This window comes from Rhinolophus hipposideros, assembly GCF_964194185.1.
Source record: "Rhinolophus hipposideros genome assembly, chromosome: 19".
Lineage (NCBI taxonomy): Eukaryota > Metazoa > Chordata > Mammalia > Chiroptera > Rhinolophidae > Rhinolophus > Rhinolophus hipposideros.
Genome location: NC_138065.1, coordinates 36,567,446 through 36,586,183, shown reverse-complemented (window position 1 = coordinate 36,586,183; position 18,738 = coordinate 36,567,446). Strand labels below are relative to the sequence as shown.

The following is an 18,738-nucleotide window of genomic DNA, read 5'->3' as shown; positions in this document are numbered from 1 at the left end:
CCAAAACATGGAAAACAATTATACCCACTTACAGGGTTATTGTATTATATGAAACTATCTCTAAGTTTGATCAAAAGAGGTTTACCGTGTTTCCTTGAAAATAAGACCCAGCCAGATAATCAGCTCTAATGCATCTTTTGGAGCAAAAATTAATGTAAGACCCAGTCTTATTTTACTATAAGACAGGGTCATTATGATGATATTTGATATGACATAATACCGCGTCTTATATAATTTTTGTTCCAAAAGACGCATTAGAGTTGATTGTCCGGCTAGGTCTTATTTTCGGGGAAACACAGTATAAATACTGTCTTCAGACAGGGAGTAAAGGCAGGCATTCAAAGTGCCTTCAGGTTGTGTAGTGGATACACATGATGAGTTTGTATCGAGTGTTTATAGTGAGCCTAAACACTGTCCTCCCTTTTGGTAGGGTGGCTGGCTAGGGCAGGCTTGTGAGATGCCGCCAGTGGCCACAGAACACAAAGTGAAGTGAATCGGCCCATTTGGGAATCAAACCCACAACCCTGGCTTCCTGCACTATTTGACTGGCCAAAACGACATGAAAAAGGAGAAAGTGAATGGGATTAGAAATGCTGTCAAAGTAAACAGGAAGGCCAGAGAACACAGGGTAACTCAAATTAACAAGCGGCTCTACAGGGCATCCTCTTTTTGTATAAGTTATTGTACAGGAGACATGGCTGGAACAGAAACCATTCCTAATAATCAAATAACCACGTTCTAATTTTCCTTTATCCTGCAGGCACTCCATGTATTAATTCCAGACTTTGCCGCTTACCTTTCTTAGTTTTAGGAGACAGTTTTCCAAAGCCAGATACTTAATTACATGTATAACCAACCCTTCAAGGCCAACACCTCATTACCTAATTAGGGAACTGAGAAATGTTTATCATGCCCACCCTCTTCCTCCCCCCACCCGGAAGTTATTAGTGTTCAGCTTGACTTGTCTGCTAGTCAACTCCTTTGTGAAGACACTGATTTTTGGACTCCGAATCTTATAACCACATAAAGTTCTCTAAATCCGATAAGGCTTTTGAGGAAGCAGCATTTCTAACTTGACATTAACTACTGGGCTGAATGTTGACCCGTGACAGAGTCAATAATGCATACTGAATTTTAATTTTTTCAGTTTCGGTGCCACTATCAAGTTATTTCACAGTTATACTTCATACATCGTATTATGCTTCTTTGCATACGATTCTTAGGAAATTGTGTTTGAGTGTATTAAAGGTGATGGGAATGGGCGGAAGAGGAAAAGACTGGTGCTGAATGATTATCAAATGATGGATTATGACAGTAATTGCTAACTTCAAGTCAATATTGCAAGGCCAGATGGTTTATTTATCGTTTGTTGTTTCAGTAACAAACACTACCTGGTAATATATTACTAGAGGGAAGGGCTCATTATTTATATTACTTTTAGACTATGACTTTTAAAGTAAGGCTGTTCATAAAAAAAAAAAAAAAAAAAAAAATCAGCCCTTAACATTTTCATTTGACTTGATCACTTTGACACAAGCCCAAGAAGGGCATCCAGCATAGTAGGACTGCTTGTGGAGGTGAACATGCCAGCTCCTAATGAGAGAACGCTTCGTTCTCTAAATTCCCGTAAATTGGAAACCAGAGACTTGAATAGCAGCAGTGGTAGCCAAATTTTGTGCTCAGATGCCAACTGAAAACCCCAATGCTGGGTTTGTCCACCAAAACGTCAAATACACATTCATGACCGGTAATTTGGCACTGATGTGACAATGACAAGTATTACTGGCATCAAAAAAAAGGCCCAAGGAAGAACCTCATTAGGTGAGAGGAAAGAGTCTAGAGTCTATACAATACTCCTCAACAGAATGTTTGACCCTTGTATCCTACAAAGTCAGAGCTACTAATAAAGCAACATAGCCTGTTTGAGCTTCACCTCTTTGATTTTATTTGCCTAGACTGGCCTGGGAACACAATAGCCTAATAAGTGACCAAGAATTGGCTCTAAAGGTCTGCCAGTTGCAGCTTCCTTCCTAAAAGTGAACACATCCTAGACAATGTAGCAGAGCTGCAGGCAGCAGTCAGGAAGTGGGAGGGTGGGCTTTGTGTGAGCAAAGGCTTTGATAGGAGTCCAGGATACAGGTTTGCAAATTACAGCCTCTTTCAACAGTGGCTGAGGCCATGTATGAAATAACTTCTGTAATTTTCATGTATATCTGGTGGGAAAGTCATGAATCTCAAACACCTGAGGAACTGGAGACTTTTTTCCCAGAGGCCTACGTGCTCCTTTGGACCTAGGGCTGGGAGGCCCAGGCAATACAACTTTTAGGACCACAGCTCTAGCAGAAAGGGGTCAGGGATGAGTTAGGAAAACTGAAAAGTTACTTCTACCTTTATGTCCATTTATCAAATATGGCAATAACTCCTGCCTGATCTACCTTATGAGAATAATTCTAACAGTAATTGTTCAATAAATATTAGCTATTGTGTGCCAGGCACGGTCCTAAGTGCAGTATATGTAATAATCACCCAATTCCGTTTTACAGACCAGGAAACTGAAGCACAGAGAAGTTAAGGAATGTGCCCAAGGTCATATAGCTCGGGCTGGGATTCAAAGCTAGGTGGTTTGGCTTTAGAGACCATATTTATAATGATTACTTATAATGTTGTCAAGAATATAATAAAAACAAGCTTGAGAACAGCATTTGACTTTGAAAAGCTAAAGGTGCTCTAAGCAGCAGTGGAATGAAGTACTGGAAGAGTCCGCATGTAGACAGCACTCGCTACATAATAGCTGTTCACAAACAGCTTCATTCAAGACTTGAAAAATCTGATCTTTGCCTGTTTCTCCCAAATGCTGACTTTAGCATAATGAACTGCCAGAGATCAAGTGACTCCTTTGACAAGTGGAAGGACAGGGAAGAACTGCAGACCAGGCGCCTCACACAGGGCTTGGCACCCAGGGGATGAATAAATAAATGTTGGCTGAATTGAACACGTTCCAATCAAAGGCATTTTGAAATGTGCTATTCATATTCCACAAAATGGCCTGAATATAAATTATTTAGAATGTCAAAACAGGAAGGGGCGAGTTAAGGAAATTAAAAGAGAAATGGAGTGTAAATGAAATATTTAATTCAAAATAAAGAACCTGGTTATACATTCTTGAAATCCACTTTCCTGGCTTAGCAGGGAAGTAGGAGGGATGAGCTTTTGGGGTGGAGCAATATAATACAATATAACAATATAATTCCCCTCCTTTGTGTTGTAGACATGTGCTATATGGATACTGTTCTGAATAAGCTGCTTAATACACTCAGGTGATTTGTTTTTAAAGGCTGACTTTATCTTACATCATTTCTTAACAACTCCTATACTTTTTAGCAGATATAAAATAGTTTTGTGGGTTTTTTTTAACCACTTTTAGACCAAAAAAACAAAGAAAGAAAAAAAAAGAATCCCTTATAACAAGCTGAGCTTGTCTTCCTGGCATCAGATCTAATGAAGCATTAGACTCACCTTCTGTCCAACAAAATGTGTTTGGCCTGCCTATAATTTCCATCTAAGAAACTGCATAATGCAGGTTTTTCCATAATTTCCAAGAATTTAACAAGTAATTGGTTAGTCCGAGATCTGCTACCATCCAAACCTACTCGAGGCAAACAATCGCCTATGAGAAGCAGTGAGGTTTGACAAGCAAGAGCTCAGCTGGGCCTACATCCAGTCCTTTGTAAAACTGTGAAGCAAAAACCACCTGTGCTTAATTGCCCTAAAAGTTTCTCTTTGGTCGTCCCTCGGTATTTGTGGGTGATTGGTTCCAGGACAGCTCTCAGACATTAAAATCTGCAGGTGCTCAAGTTCCTTACATAAAATGGCATAGTATTTGCATATAACCTACGTACATCCTCCTGTATACTTTAAATTACCTCTAGATTATTTAATACCTAATACAATGAACTGCTCTGTAAATAGTTGTTATACTGTATTGTTTAGGGAATGACAAAACAAAAGTCTGTACATGTGCAGTACAGACGCAACCTAACTACATAGTACACGTCCCCAGCAACGTAACATTGCTGACCAGGGGTTGGTTGAACCTGTGAATGTGAAACCCGGGGATATGGGGGCCGGCTGCATGGCTCTCGCACTCTCTCTTCTGAGCACGTCAGTAAACTGCTGCCCACACTACCCGTCGTGGAACCCGTTCTCTCTGTGATGCTCCTTGGTCTTTGCTTTAAGAGTGAAAGGAAGTGCTGACCCTCTTGGGACCGGGAAAAGCAGAAAAACAGACCTAAGGTCAGCAGTGTTTGCTGTGATAGGCTCTCACAAAGCAAATGTTGAACTGATAAGTGACCTAGTGGAAGAGGTCATAGCCACAGGCTAAATTCAAGCTGGGGGTTAAGGCAACACAAACACTCTTAAAAAAAGTCATCTCCAAGCATCCATATCACGCAGTGGAGGTTTTAAAAAACGCCTCCTATATAGGGAGCCCCAAAAGTCTCATTAGCAAAGTTTTAAGTTCTTAGGGCTGGGGATGGGGGTGGTGGGCTGAGACCACCTTCTGGCAGTCTAACAGGGTTAGCTGCACATGGTCTTGATTTATCATCAGTTAAATGTGTAGCCAAGATTGAAAGACACATTTTAAAGGACTAATTATTTAACCCTGAAAAAAGTAAATTAAGGGCCTGTGTTGAAATAGCCAAAGGAAACTAATCCAGCATCCTAGCAATAGTGCTTGGAGTGCATTCAAATGGAAAAGCTTGGGCTGGAAATACTAGTTTAGAAAAAGAACTACATCACTCCACCCTCCTTCAAGTAATCCAAGCCATCTGAAACGCTAAAAGGCTGACTAAGCAAGATGTATTTTATTAAAACCTCTTTCAGCTTGAACTAAATCATATCCTTGGGAATAAACAAATTTTATTCAATGAACAAGCAGAAGGGATTTGATTACTTTTTGTGTAGACTGCTTCTAGGTTAATGCAAAAAGCTCAAAAAAGGACATCAGATAAGGTAAAAGGCTTTATTATTCCAGATCAGCTTAACGTCTGATACTGACACAAACAGGGATAATTATTATCTCATTACATTTGACCTTTGGCACCCATTTGAAGTACTAGTTTTCCAAGTGGGACATGTTACACCCAGTAGATTCTCAGCAGCTTCTGACAGCCACATTTACCCTAATTTCACTGAGTAGAGCTATCAGGAGATGTGCAGGGATACAAAGAACAGAATCATCTCCTTTAGTTATCCTTTTCTTTTTCAAGGATTCTTTCAAATCAAGAAAGAGATATAGCATTATTGGCAGGTATTAGTCATAAATAACACCTTCCCACAGTGAACTAAAAAAAAAAAAATAAAGCAAACACCAAATATACGTAGAGCTCGTGAATATTCAGTTAAAGCTACGGTACAGTTTGTTTTGAAACAGCAATTCTATGGTTTCCTTTTATTATTGTTCTCCTTGGATTAACCAGGAGAACTCATGCTTAATTGCCCTTTGCAGTTCTGGTTGTTACAAGCTTAACTTATAAGAATCCAAGGACTTAAAGAGTTATCATTAAGAACAGATTTTAAAATTATGACAAAAATATGAATAATGTCTACACAGTCCTCAGGGACATGGATAAAACGAATCAAGCTTCATGACTGGAACCCCTTCCAAGTTCAAGTACACAGAGCTTGTTTCTATTAGGTTACAAAAGGGGAAAATATAAAACAGTTCATCTCAAGATGATCTGCTGGTTAAGGGAGGTGATGCTCAAGATATTTTGCACATTACCGAGTCCGTCTATACACTCTATTAAATAGCAAGAGAAAATGCCATGACTAGAAAGTCATTGCTTTCGATGTATATGAAGAGAATCCAAAAAAAGCAAGTTAAAACTAAGATTTATTCTTTAGGTTGTGGATTTTCAGTTCAGATATACCTTCTTTTATAATATCAATAAATCATTACTTTTTCTTAAAATCTGACGACTTTTTTAAAAAACTTGCAGCCCCTGGAGAACTGAGGACTCAACTGAAACCCCAGCTTCAGTGTATGACTATTGAGTTTATAAACACGTTCCTCTCGTAAATGGTAAAAATCATAACCTCTAATAGAATATAATGGGTTGGTAACATTGTAGATTGCTTAGCAAAAAATATGGGGAACTTAAATCTCATGTGGGAGATATACTCAGGGGAAAAAGACAAATGAAGGTTTTTAGTGTCCTACTTTCTCCAAAGAGTTGACTGCTTTTAAAATAATTTTAACTTACGAGATTTATCACTGAATCACGTACTGAATCAACATAAATGTACGTATCTGAACATCGCATTTTTAGACAAACTTTAAAAATCCTCAAAGAAGTATAGTGAAAAGATTATATATTTTCAATGAAATGACACGTGTCTGAGGCAGCACAGCTGCAGGAGTCTGCAGCAGACGACGTCTTCAGCAGCTGGCCTTCGGACAGGCCCCGCTGCGGCCTGCCCACACTTCACATTGTGCATAGCAAGTCTCAGATCAACAAGAGACAAATCTTGTTTTCGGACTCATGAGCTGGGATGTCATTATTGTAGAGAAGATGCATAATTTAAAAAGTGAAGACTACTTATTCAACATGTTACAGAGTGACAGATTTGCTTTATGAAATTTAAATACAGCATTCATCCCAAGGAAGCTGTGTATATACTATGGTAGTAAAACCACATTAGGTACATTTCAGAGTTGAAAGGATTGTCTCTAACAATAAAAAAAAACAAACAAAAAAACCTGGTAGCTTTCTTAAAGACCAGAGGTATAGAGTCACTTGTATTTTTATCGTGTTTGAATAGGCCAAAGTTCAGTTAACTTACTCAGATTAGCTCTATAATTCTGTTGACTGTTCAGGACTACAGTAGTCATCCTGGGACTTCCTATGGAAGTACGTACAAATTTTCCTCATGGAGCTGGGAGTAATAGTGACCTAGAAGAAGGAAGTTAAGATTTCAGAGATTTTTTAAGACAAAGTTCCCCTGTTACCCCGGCGAGTTATCACTAAAGGGTATTTTAACTTAGGATGCCTAACAATATGGCTATTTAGTCAGCCAGCTTTCAGTCCCCAATACTTTGAGGACAATGTCTCTTTTGGCTCATCTGTACTGAAGATAGTAAAAATCTAACAGACGTAAGTATGCAAGGAAGGTTGGGACTTTTCATGTGAACAGAAAATATTCACCAGTTAAACCTAATAGGAACCAAAGAGGTCACAATTATGATCCTCTTTGAAATAAATGAGTAAGTCACCCTCCCAAATTTACAAGATAGGTATTCAAACGGCAGTGCCACCCTCTTCTGAAGAAGTCTACATTATCGCCATGTACATAAAGAAAAAAAACTCTTTTAAAGAAACTTTAGCTTCAAAGATTGAAATGATAAAACCAGTGTTAAAAAAGAGACAACAGGCTCCAAATGGAGCCACGTGTGCTAAGCCCCACCTCAGCAAACACAGACCAGCAATATATAACCAAACTGCAGTTTCAGCCTCTCCCAGGAATGTAGTAACCTTTAACCAGTCAATCTGGAATTTCCTGATCAAAACCAGTGAGGTAACCTATCTGACAGACCCCCTGCCTTTCCCGAAGGGAAGGTGACCATGCCTGAAATAATACATTTTTTTAACTTTCTTTTTCCTTCCCCTTTTCTGTCTTTAAAAGTCTTTCATTTTGCATAGCTTTTAGGGGCTCTTTTCTGTTAATATTTGCTAGAAGGGATGCTGCCTGATTCATGAATTGTTAAATAAAGCTGATGAGAGCTGCAGATTTACTCAGTTGAATTTTGTTGTTTAAAACCCAAAATGTCTTGGACCAGCACACCATTTTTTAAAGACTCTAAGATTTGCACATTAGTAAAAAAAAAGTTTTTCATTGAAATTGCTTTTATGCTAACACATAGCTAAGATCAGCTCCCCTGAAAAAACAGAAATTTTCGCCATGGGCAAAGAGCAGATAGTGATAATTTTGAGAAGAAAGGAAACTCTCCTTAGTGTGTTTAAAATAAAAAGTTCTGTAGCAAGGTCTTGGTTGCAGTTTACGTTCAAAGTAATCTTTAAAATACATCTAGTCTATTTTTCCTAAAATTATGGGATGGGCTTCATGATAGTAGGTGGGTGATATGAACACTTATTAAACAAGAACTTGTCTAAGGTTGTCCACCTTCTGCCTTTTAAAACGGCAGACGTCACTGATCATGACTCCTGGATTGGATCTTAATCATTCTACCATCTTCTCCTTAACATACAGCAAGAGGGACTATGAAACTTCCCTAACCTACCTCCCCTTAACTTACGACTGATGAACCGAAGCTTTCTATTTCCTTTGACTGGTGCCCACAGCTCACCCAACGTTCACAGCTACTTCTGCCTCCACCATTATCATGAGTCATTTGCTTTTCAAGGCTCAGAAACCTATTTCTGCCAGCAATATCTGTTTAAAAAAATTATTTTTTTTAAATTGGGGATATTGGGGAACAGGGTTTCTCTAGGGCTCATTTGCTCCAAGTTGTTGTCCTTCAATCTAGTTGTGGAGGGCACAGCTCAGCGCTAAGTCCAGTCACCATTTTCAATCTTAGTTGCAGGGGGCACAGCCCACCATCCCAGGCGGGAATTGAACCCGCAACCCTGTTGTTAAGTGCTCGCTCTCTAACCAACTGAGCCATCCAGCCACCCAGAAATATCTGTTTTTAGAATTATTTAACTCAAATATTATTATCAACCAATAAAATATGAGCCCTAAAAAGATAAATAAAATTAAGCTGAATGTTTAAAAAAGTATACATATAGGTGAGTTGCCAAAAATATTTGTGAGCAAGATGGCTGACTGTAAGAGATTGGGGATAATCATTAAAATCTAGACGATTCTGAACTTAAATTGCTTTGTAAATATCTAAGTTTCACTTTATTTTAAATAATTATAAACTATCATTACGAACTGGAAATCTATTTATAGATGTTGGGAACTTGCCCATCAATGATAGCTTTTCTGTAAAAAGGACAGGGAGTCTATGAAAAGTGGTTGCCAGGGGTCTAGGGAGATAAGAAAAGGGGGCAGAGGGAATAATGTCAACCAAAGAAGAGGAAAGCTATTTTTGACTTGATATCCTAGAGCAGGGGTGTCCAAACTTTTTACGTTTTTTACCAAGGGCCATATGCGGTAAAATACACACACAGCCGGGCCCCTCACTCGAGGTGAAGTACGTATTGCCTCACCTGGTTTATTTAAGTAAACTAAATATATTTTTGGAATTTGCTGCAGGCCAATTAAAAATGGATTGCGGGCCGCAGTTGGCCCGTGGGCCGCAGTTTGGACATCCCTGTCCTAGAGAATGAGGAGGCTTGGTTGAATCAGCAACAGGGCTGAGGGGTATGGATTTTGACAGAAGTGATTTTAATGGGAGTAAGTAGGGTTGCCAGATAAAATACAGCACACACGAGTTACATTTGAATTTCAAACAACAAATAACTTACTATGAAAACTTTTTAGTATAAGTATGTCCCATGCAATATTTGTTCTGTATTTTTAGGTGCTAAATCTGGCAACCCTAGGAACAAATAGATTTACTTAAAAAAAAAAAAAAAGGCACCTGACTTCCGAGAAGGGATCTGTACCTGCCCCCTTCCTACCACGGAGGACTCACCGGGCCCGGAGAAGTCTTCCCGCTCTGCCTCCTAGGATTGGGGGTCTGGGATGAAGGGCTCCGTGGAGATGGATTCTCAGCCTTCCGTTTGGCTGCCATGGCCAACAACCAGTTTTTATTCTCCGGGGAGCTATTTTCTTTGCCTACCACTTCAGACCCTTCCCCACAAGATCCCAGAGGAAGAGGTAGTGTTCCACAGCCTTCTGAAGTGTAAGGACTGGCAGGAGAAGGAGGCTCCGAGACACTCATACTGGCCCCTTCCATCTTGCTTGGTTTGGTAGGGCCTCCGGGGTCCTTCCCAAGGTCTTCCTGGTTACCAGTGAGGCAGCACAGATCCAAGTGAAGCTTTTCTACTGGGTCATCCAGCTCTGTCACACAGCTGCAGCTCTTCACACACTTCTGTTTCACGTTCTCCAGACAACTCGAGTCTAGCCTCCTCTTCACTCTGTTTCTGGACTCAGAGCAAGCCGTTGCTTGGGCAGCCTTCAGGCTCACAGGAATGAGGGCTTTTCTGGGCGGTGTGACCTTGGCCTCAGAAGCAGGAGGAGTGACGGGAGGTGATGAGGAAGGCGTTTGGGTCACCCAGTTTCTAATGGACATCTTGAAAGATGAGGGTGGCTTGGGAGAGATGGAGGAGATGGAGCCTCGTCTGTTGATGGGAGAGCGAGCCTTGGCAGGAGAGGTTTTAATAGAGAACGTGGGAGTATTTGAAGGAAGAGGGAGGTCTCCAGCACAGCTTGGAGCACAAGCTGCTGAGGAGGGGGAGGAAATAGACGGACTGCTTTTGACTCTGGGGGCTTTGGCAGGAGTACTCTGGCTACTTGTCGCTGTTACTGAAAAAGAAAAGAAGGTCACAAAAATCAGAAGTGAAAGCCAAAGAAAATCCCTGAATCAAGGAAAATGACACTAACTAAATCATCCAAGGGTTGACTTCCCAGTGAGATCACATAAATCATTTGATTCTTACCACACTCCTAGCATAATTTCCTTTGCTTTTCCTAACTGCCAGCCTCCCAAACACACATCATAAAACATATACTTGTAAAACTCTAGAAAATATAGAAAAATTAAAAGAAGAGAAATTTAAAATCATCCAGATAAACCATTTTAGCCTTTTTCCCTATATTTGTACATGTGATATATATTATATACCTCAATTTTTTCTATACGAAAATGAGACCCTAATGTATATACCTGTATTATTTTGTAACTTGCTTCTTAACATTTCCCACACTAATAGTACAGATTTATATTATCACTTTTAATAGCTACAAAGTATTCTAAGGAAACAGTAAGACGTTTAGGTTGCTAATGATATTTTGTCTTCATAAGGAAGGTTGCTATTAGCATTCCTACCTGTACTTTTGAGCAATGCCAGGGCAGACAGGCTCTTACACAGGAGTGCACAGATCAAAAATCTGGCACAATCACCTACTATGTGTCTTAAGCACAACCCTTTACCTCCTCTGCCTCAGTTTCCTTATCTGCTAAATAGAGATAGTTTTTAATCTCCACAAGAAGTAATTCCATCAATGATTAAGGTTATCAGGCCTCATGTGGTTTCTACCTTAATTTACATATGGCTCCTATTTTCCACAAGCCAAAGAATGTCAAAGAACTTCAGAAACTCAGTGCTTGCTTTCAAAGCAAATTCAACAGTGATAGAACTCTTCTCTGTCCTGTCCTTTGTTTACAGGCAATGGCAAGCACTCCAGGCAAATTCTTACAAACTTTAGCTTCTCCCTCAGGCCCCGCCACAGAAAACACTGTTATTTTCTCACGTTCCTTCAGAACTTTCTAGATTTCTGGAGTAGTGTTCCTGTCTTCAAATAACAAGGAAAAGGCATCTATTTATTATTTTTCAGTCACAAACTCTTTGAATTATAGCTGATATCTAATTCAGCTCTGATATTTAATTCAGTTAGATAAATGAATTGCATTTATATGCAACTGAACTTAGGATGATGGGCTGACATAAAAATACAGTCTCTCTTTTAGTTAGAATAAAGATTCACAAGTACTAGTTTCAGGTAGTCACCTGGCAAATTTTATCCTGTGCTTTTCACTACTCAAGCAGCCTTGCCTTATGACAGAGAAAGTCTTTAAAATGACTTCTGCCTCAACTTTTCTCATCAACCATATGTTTAGAGATGGCCAAAATGATACTGCTCCTTCAATAAAGATCATTACCAGAAAACCCATTTTGTTAGAATGTACCATAGCAGGGGAGTTGGTGACAGGGACCTGTCTACGGAGTGTCTGGTGACAGTCCTCACACTCATATTCTAGAGCATCATTACAGTTATTATCTCCAAAGGAAAGAAACTTTTCATTTGTTTCACTCCTCAGTGCAGGGCAACAGTCACTGCCAGACCCTATTCATCCGTGCCATCAAGTGGGTTGAAGTGTAGGTAGGGAGGAAAGTCTTAAAAGAGTATGGGTCTTACAACATGCAGATTCGAAGACAGGATTAGAAGAGAAGGGAAAGCTGGGCCAGGCTCAAAGCAGATGTACCAGGGGTGTATACATGTGACTTGTATCCACCTTTTGTTACCGGTATATGTTGAGTGTTACAATTTTAATATACAGTTTTTTCCTTTCTTAAAATGTGTGTACATTTTTTTGGCACCCTCTGTATAAGTTGCTGATACCTGAGTGGCAGACATCTGAGTGGTTATTGAAGGTCAGCAGGAAATCTGACGTGGTGGAAAGTTGGGGCATTTCTTCCTCCTTCAAGACATTATAATTAAGGAAGGAGTAGACCATGGGGGTCAAAGAGAAGACTGTTAACTTTGAAGATGAACAAAACTCTGGGTCAAATTTAAATCTTTTTTTTAAAACAGTAATTAGATTATAAAACTTAACAAAAGTTCATAGTAAACAATTTCAGTTGCAGAGGGCAATGTGGTAAAAAGTAAAAAGTCCTCTATATAAACTTTCTCATTTCACTCTAATTTGCATTCCACAATTTTCTATGTGCCGGTTAGCACACATTAAGGTATATGTATATCATACATTGAAAAAAACCCAATGGATTATTATATATATACACATCCTACAATTTGCTCTTATCTCTGAACAGTGTTATCTTTTTCTCTTTATGTCTCTTCATATAGGCACAATTAGGTGCACTACATTCTTTTTACCAGCTGGGCAGTATGTCACCATATTGGCCTATAGGTCCGAACATGGCACGCGTGACATTTAGCACTTCATCTACTTGAGCGCATCAACCCCTATTAACCCTAAATACTGCCTGAGATCTGATGACACAGTAGCATAGACTGGGTTACTGCCCTATAGTCTTCCTGAAAGTCAATTCCTTTGAGAAATTAGAGAAAGCTTACTAATAATCAGTCAATTTGCGGCGTCTTTCTACGTAAGGGTTTGCCATCTGGCCTCGCCCTACCTTTTCAAGCTTATCACGTACTACCGGTTTTCCCGAAAATAAGACCTAACAGGAAAATAAGCACTAGCGTGGTTTTTCAGGATGACATCCCTGAACATAAGCCCTACTGTGTCTTTTGGAGCAAAACTTTATGTAAGACCGGCCTTATTTCTGGGGAAACCCGGGACGCTACTTTAGGATCCTGTTGCAGGACACTGCTCACTGCTTCCTGAACAAGCTGTGCACGGTCACATCTCTGCCTTTGTTCATGTGGTTTTCGTGCCAAGTCTGCCCCTTCTTTGCCAGGCAAAAATTCTCCTCATGTTTCCAGGCTCTGATGACAATGTTCACTCACAAACTTCTTTCCTCCTGTCCCATAGAGCTCTTCTGTCCCCTCGGAATGGGTTCTCATATCCTTTTGTTTATTATACAGCTAGGAATAATATTATTTATAATGTACTGTAGCTTCTGTATCTGCCTTCTGGACTAGACAGCGAGCACCTCGTGTAGGTGATGATGATTTAGCCATTTTTAGGTGTAGTGCCTAAAATGTACCTGGCCAGGGATTATAAACAATGTTTGCTCAATCTCATTCTTGCTGAGAAGGATAAGGGTGGGGTTCCAGACATCAAAAAAAAAAAAAAAAAAAAAAAAAAAAAAAAAAAAAAAAAAAAAAGGAAAAGAAAAGAAAAGAAAAAGGACTAAGTATTTTGCTGACTTAGGTGACTGCAGCAAGCACTTGAGATAAAACGGGTAAAGTTTCCTTCTCTTTGAGATAAGGATAATCATCTTTGTCACACAATAATGCCTATACCAGAGTTTCTCAATCCTTGCTGCATACCAGACTCAGAGCTTTATAAAAATACAGGTACTTGGCCCCAGTTATTATTTCAAAAGGAAAGAATCTTTTCATTTGCAGACCTAGTGAACCCCAGGCCTAGTGAACAATCTCTGGGGACACACAAACTTTTAAAAAGCTCCACAAGTGGTTCTGATGCATAGCTAGGTTTGAGAACTATTGGCCTTGACATTGCTATGAGCTCTCTGGCTGAAACAGCGAAACAATAGTGAGCCATAGAGCAGTTGCTAGCTAGGAAAAGTAGGGCAGAGGAAAAAGGGGCTGTGCCTTGGGATTTAAAGCCTTCCAGTAGGTGTGTTAAGAAGGCCAGAAGAGAAGATATGCAGTCCAGAACAGCAATGAAAGGTTGGGGTGGCCATGAGAAGCTTGAGAAAGCAGACCATAACTTTCAATGTGGCAGTGTGATTAGCAGCAACAGGCAACCTGTTGCTAGAAGCCGGCTTACAGGGTTGAATGGCCAGTATGACAGCCTTTGGCACTCACGTAGGGTTGTTGCCCGGTAATGCTCTTCAGAGTAACTCTAACATCACCCAGAAATGGAGAAACCTAGGTATAAGCCTTGGTCTGGTCTTAGTTTGAACTTAGCTTTGCTGTGTTGGGCTCTACTGCAGAGTGCTTCCAAGTATGTGTCCCAGAGTCAGGCTGTGAGGGCTGGACTCTGGTTCTACTTCAACTTCATAGCTGTGTTATCTTAGGCAAGTGTAACTTCCTTGAGCTTCAGTTTCAGTTGTTTGGGGAATTTAACGAGATAACCGAAGTGGGTACTTGAAACAATTGTGCTAGTACTCAATAATAGCTATATGTTGTTGTGATTATTGTGGTCCAAATTTGGTCAATATATGTAACTTTGTTTGTGACTTGGCTTCCAAAACTAAGTATAATTAATGATATACTAAAAAAAAAAAATAGTTAAAATAGGTTTTTAATCAACAATCTTAAAATGGTTATAGCCAGTAACATGGAAATTCCATCTCTGGGAATCTATTTTAATGGAAGCGGGCGGACCCAAAATTCAGAAAAAAATTTTCACAGAACATTAGAAACAAAATATTCAACTACAAGACAGTACCTAAGTAAATTATGGAACACATAGTCAGTGGACTATTTTAAATGTTTTCTTGCAGAGATAACATAGAAAGTGCTTACAACATCATGCTCAGTGAAAAAAATTCCCAAGAAATCCAAATGTATATATAATTATGACTCTGTTAAGAATCGCTATGGGTAAGGGAAAAATCTAAAAAAAACCCTCAAAATAGTAATTAAAATTACGTATGAGTGGTAGAAATACTGATGGCCTTTTCCTCGTATGATTCTTCTCTTTTCTATTTTCCAAAATTAGGGAGAGAAAAGTACACATAAAGACAAGGCAGCAGAGAGGTAGCCCATGTACATAGATCAGAAGACAACATTGTTAATATGACAATGCTACCAAAGCTGATCTACAGATTCAGCGCAATCCCTATTGATATCCCAGAGGGCTAATTTGCAGAAACTGACAAGCTGGTCCTAAAATTTATATAGAAGTAGAAGAGACCCAGAATAGTCAAAGCAATCTTGAAAAAGAAGTAGAAGAAAATTGGAGGACACAGACTTTCCGATTTCAAAACCTATTACAAAGTCATAGTAATCAAGACAATATGGTACTACCATAAGGATATCCAGAAATAAACCTTTAGATTTATGGTGAACTGATTTCTGGCAAGGGTGCCAATACAACTCAATGGGGTAAAGAATAGCCCTTTTTAAAAATGATACTGAGAAAACAGGATACCCACAACAAAAGCATGAATTTGGGTCGTTTAACCTCATATAGTACACAAAAATAAACACAAAATAGACTATGGCCCTAAAATAAAAAAACTCCTAGCTAGAAGAAAAACATAAATAAATCTTAATGACCTTGGGTTATGCAATGGTTTCTTAGATACAGCATCAAAAGCACAAATGACAAAAAGAAAAACAGATAAATTGGAAGTCATCAAAATTAGAAACTTTTGTGGACCATAAAGAAAGTGAAAAGACAACCTACAGAATGAGAAAAAATATTTGCAAACCATTATATGACAAGGGACTTATACCCAGAATATATAAAGAACGCTTACAACTCAACAATAGAAGACAAATAACTCAATTAAAATATGGGCAAAGGATCTGCACAGGCATTTCTCCACAAAGAAAATATACAGGTGCCGGCCGGGTGGCTCAGGTGGTTGGAGCGCCGTGCTCCTATCGCTGAGGTCACCAGTTGGATTCCCACATGGGCCAGTGATCTATGCCCTCTACAGCTAAGAATGTGAACAACAGCTCTCCCTGGAGCTGGGCTGCCATAAGCAGCCAGAAGTTGGCGTGAGCTGCCGCAGCCGTGGGCCGCCATGAGCGGCCGGTGGCCAGTGTGAATGGCCAGCAGCCAGCATGAGCTGCTGCAGGCTGCCATGCCATGAGCTACTGTGTGTTGCCATGAGCGACGGGTGACTCCCATGAGTGGCTGGCAGCCAGCGAGAGTGCTGTGAGCTGCTGCGACTGGCCGACCGACTGCCTCAGCCGGGGGAAGCGCAAGACTCATAATACCAGCCTGGGCCAGGGAGCTGTATCCTACACAACTAGACTGAGAAACAACGGCTTGAACCGGAGTGGGTGGGTAGGTGGGTGGGGGAGGCGGAAGAAGGGGGTGGGGAAAAAGAAAGAAAATATACAAAGGGCCAATAAGTACATGGAAAGATGTTCAACATCATTAATCATCAGGGAAATAGAAATCAAAACCACAACGGGATCCCTACACACTACACACTCACTAGGATGGTTAAGTTAAAATAAAAAAGATAAACAATAACAATTGTAAGGATATGGAGACACTGGAACCTTCATTTTGGGTGTTGAAAATACTCTAGAATTAGATTGTGTTGATGACAGCCCAACTCTGAATATATAAAAGACCACTTGTCATACGGGAGACCCTGCTCGCTGTGCCATTTTGTCATGTGGGGCGGCCTGTGGGGCCTCTGGTCCCGCTCCCCACATAAGAACGCAGGACATGGTGAGGCCAAAAAGGAACACCCACGGAGCCATAGATAGGGGAGTCATACCAGTATATTCTCTCTGGCAGCCGGGTGAGACACACGCAGTAGTAGCCCCACGATCCGCAGTCCGCCATTCACTTCTCTGCCAACCAACCAACCAATCAACGCAGCCCCACAGTTACATCAGTAGCCAATTGGCTAACCAGTTACAGCTGATGGTCAACCAATCACAGTTGATGGTCATTCACCACCCGAGTTAGCACCTTCCCACGCCAGGCCGAGAGCCTGGAAACTGCTCTCTGGGACTCTGTCCCCACACCACTGAACTGTATACTTTAAATGGGTAAATTTATGGTATGTGAATATATCTTGACAAATCTCTAAAAAAAGCCTCAAGGGGGGAAAAGTACAGAAAATAAAAAGTAACAGCAGTTTACCACGGAGCTACACTCTCAATAGAAAATATAATAATAATAATAACTCTTGATCTAACTAAAATTATGACACTGTCTTGGGAAGACAGAGAAATGGGGAGTGAGCAGAGGTTTGGTGGTGGTGGGGACACAGGTATGAGAGCTTACTCATCTCACAAAGTAAGAAGTCAATAGATAATGTTGAAAACTGCAAGCAAGCAAACAAACAAACAAAACCAAAACAACAAAAACTTAACAAAAAACACAAACACACACAAAAAAACCCCCAAAGAAATAGAAAAGCACAAACATTTTTTAGAGATACAGACATACATATCAAAGAATCAGCTGAAAGATTTGAAAATGATTGGCTCTGGGAAAGGGGACCTGCAGGGCAGAGTGTCTGGGGACTGCCAGTTATCATACTCACCCTTACACAACTAGTTGACTTGTTCAACTATAACACTAATAAAAAAATGTTAAAGAAAGCAAAAACCAAAAACCAAAAATAAAGGCATCAAAGACTTTACATGCTCATAAGTAGACTTAGATTAAAAGACCCCTCTGGAGTCTAGTTCTGCTTACATCTTACACAAGACGAAATAAATGTCTTAGAAAAATGAATATATATTGTCTCACTTTCAAGTCCCACTACCTTAGGCCTTGATGGCTAATGTAAAATGAATCTTTAGGCTTGAATTTCAAGCTTATTACTGTCTAGCTATTGATAACATCAGGACCCTGTTGGCTGGCAACCGTGCTTGGACAATTTTTGCTCTTGTTTCACTGTCACTCTCATCACTATCTGTGTCAATCCATGGTTGTTACAAAATCCACATTCGTGACTTTGCCAATACCTTGTTCCTCAGTTTCCTGACCCTTGTCCTTTCACTCACTTAAGCCACGTACTCCTTGACCTTATTATAACCAATATCTGCAAATCCGCCATTATTTCAATTTCAGTCACCACCTTTTTCCCAACTCCCTTTAGGACTCAAATTCCAACCACAGTCCATCCCCAGGGGATTTTCCATTCATTGATCTTACCAGTTTTACACTATCCCCCAACCCCATTATATCCTCACTTCCCTTCCCACCCACTTTAAATCCTGTAGTCAGTCATAGCTCCTTGGCCCCTCCTTTCGCTCCATCATACTTGTGGGTATAAACCACATCCCTGGTTAAATCCAACTGTCCACTTACAGTGTGCCTGGACCTGTGCAGCAGACATACAGCCATGCTGACTGCTTTCAGTGAATGACTGCTGGCCTCAAGCTCTTACTGCCCAACAATCCCACTTCATGGTTCATTTGCTCTTCTATTCTCTACATGACTATTTCGGACTTGATTTTCCTCAAATCTCTGAGCCACTTCATATTTATTCCTAGCTGATATCC

General features: G+C 40.1%; 1 protein-coding gene across 1 annotated transcript in view; it reads right to left on the bottom strand.

Annotated features, from left to right (window-relative positions):
* Nucleotides 1-5,009: 5,009 nt before the first annotated feature.
* The window catches only part of DTL (denticleless E3 ubiquitin protein ligase homolog), a 53,887-nt gene continuing 40,158 nt past the window's right edge, over nt 5,010-18,738 (bottom strand). Inside the window, exons 14-15 of the mRNA XM_081025995.1 lie at nt 9,662-10,494; nt 5,010-6,953 (exon numbers count right to left, since the gene is read on the bottom strand). Coding sequence (XP_080882121.1) covers nt 6,855-6,953; nt 9,662-10,494 — 932 coding nt within the window. The 3' untranslated portion in view covers nt 5,010-6,854. The remainder of the gene's footprint in view (nt 6,954-9,661; nt 10,495-18,738) is intronic.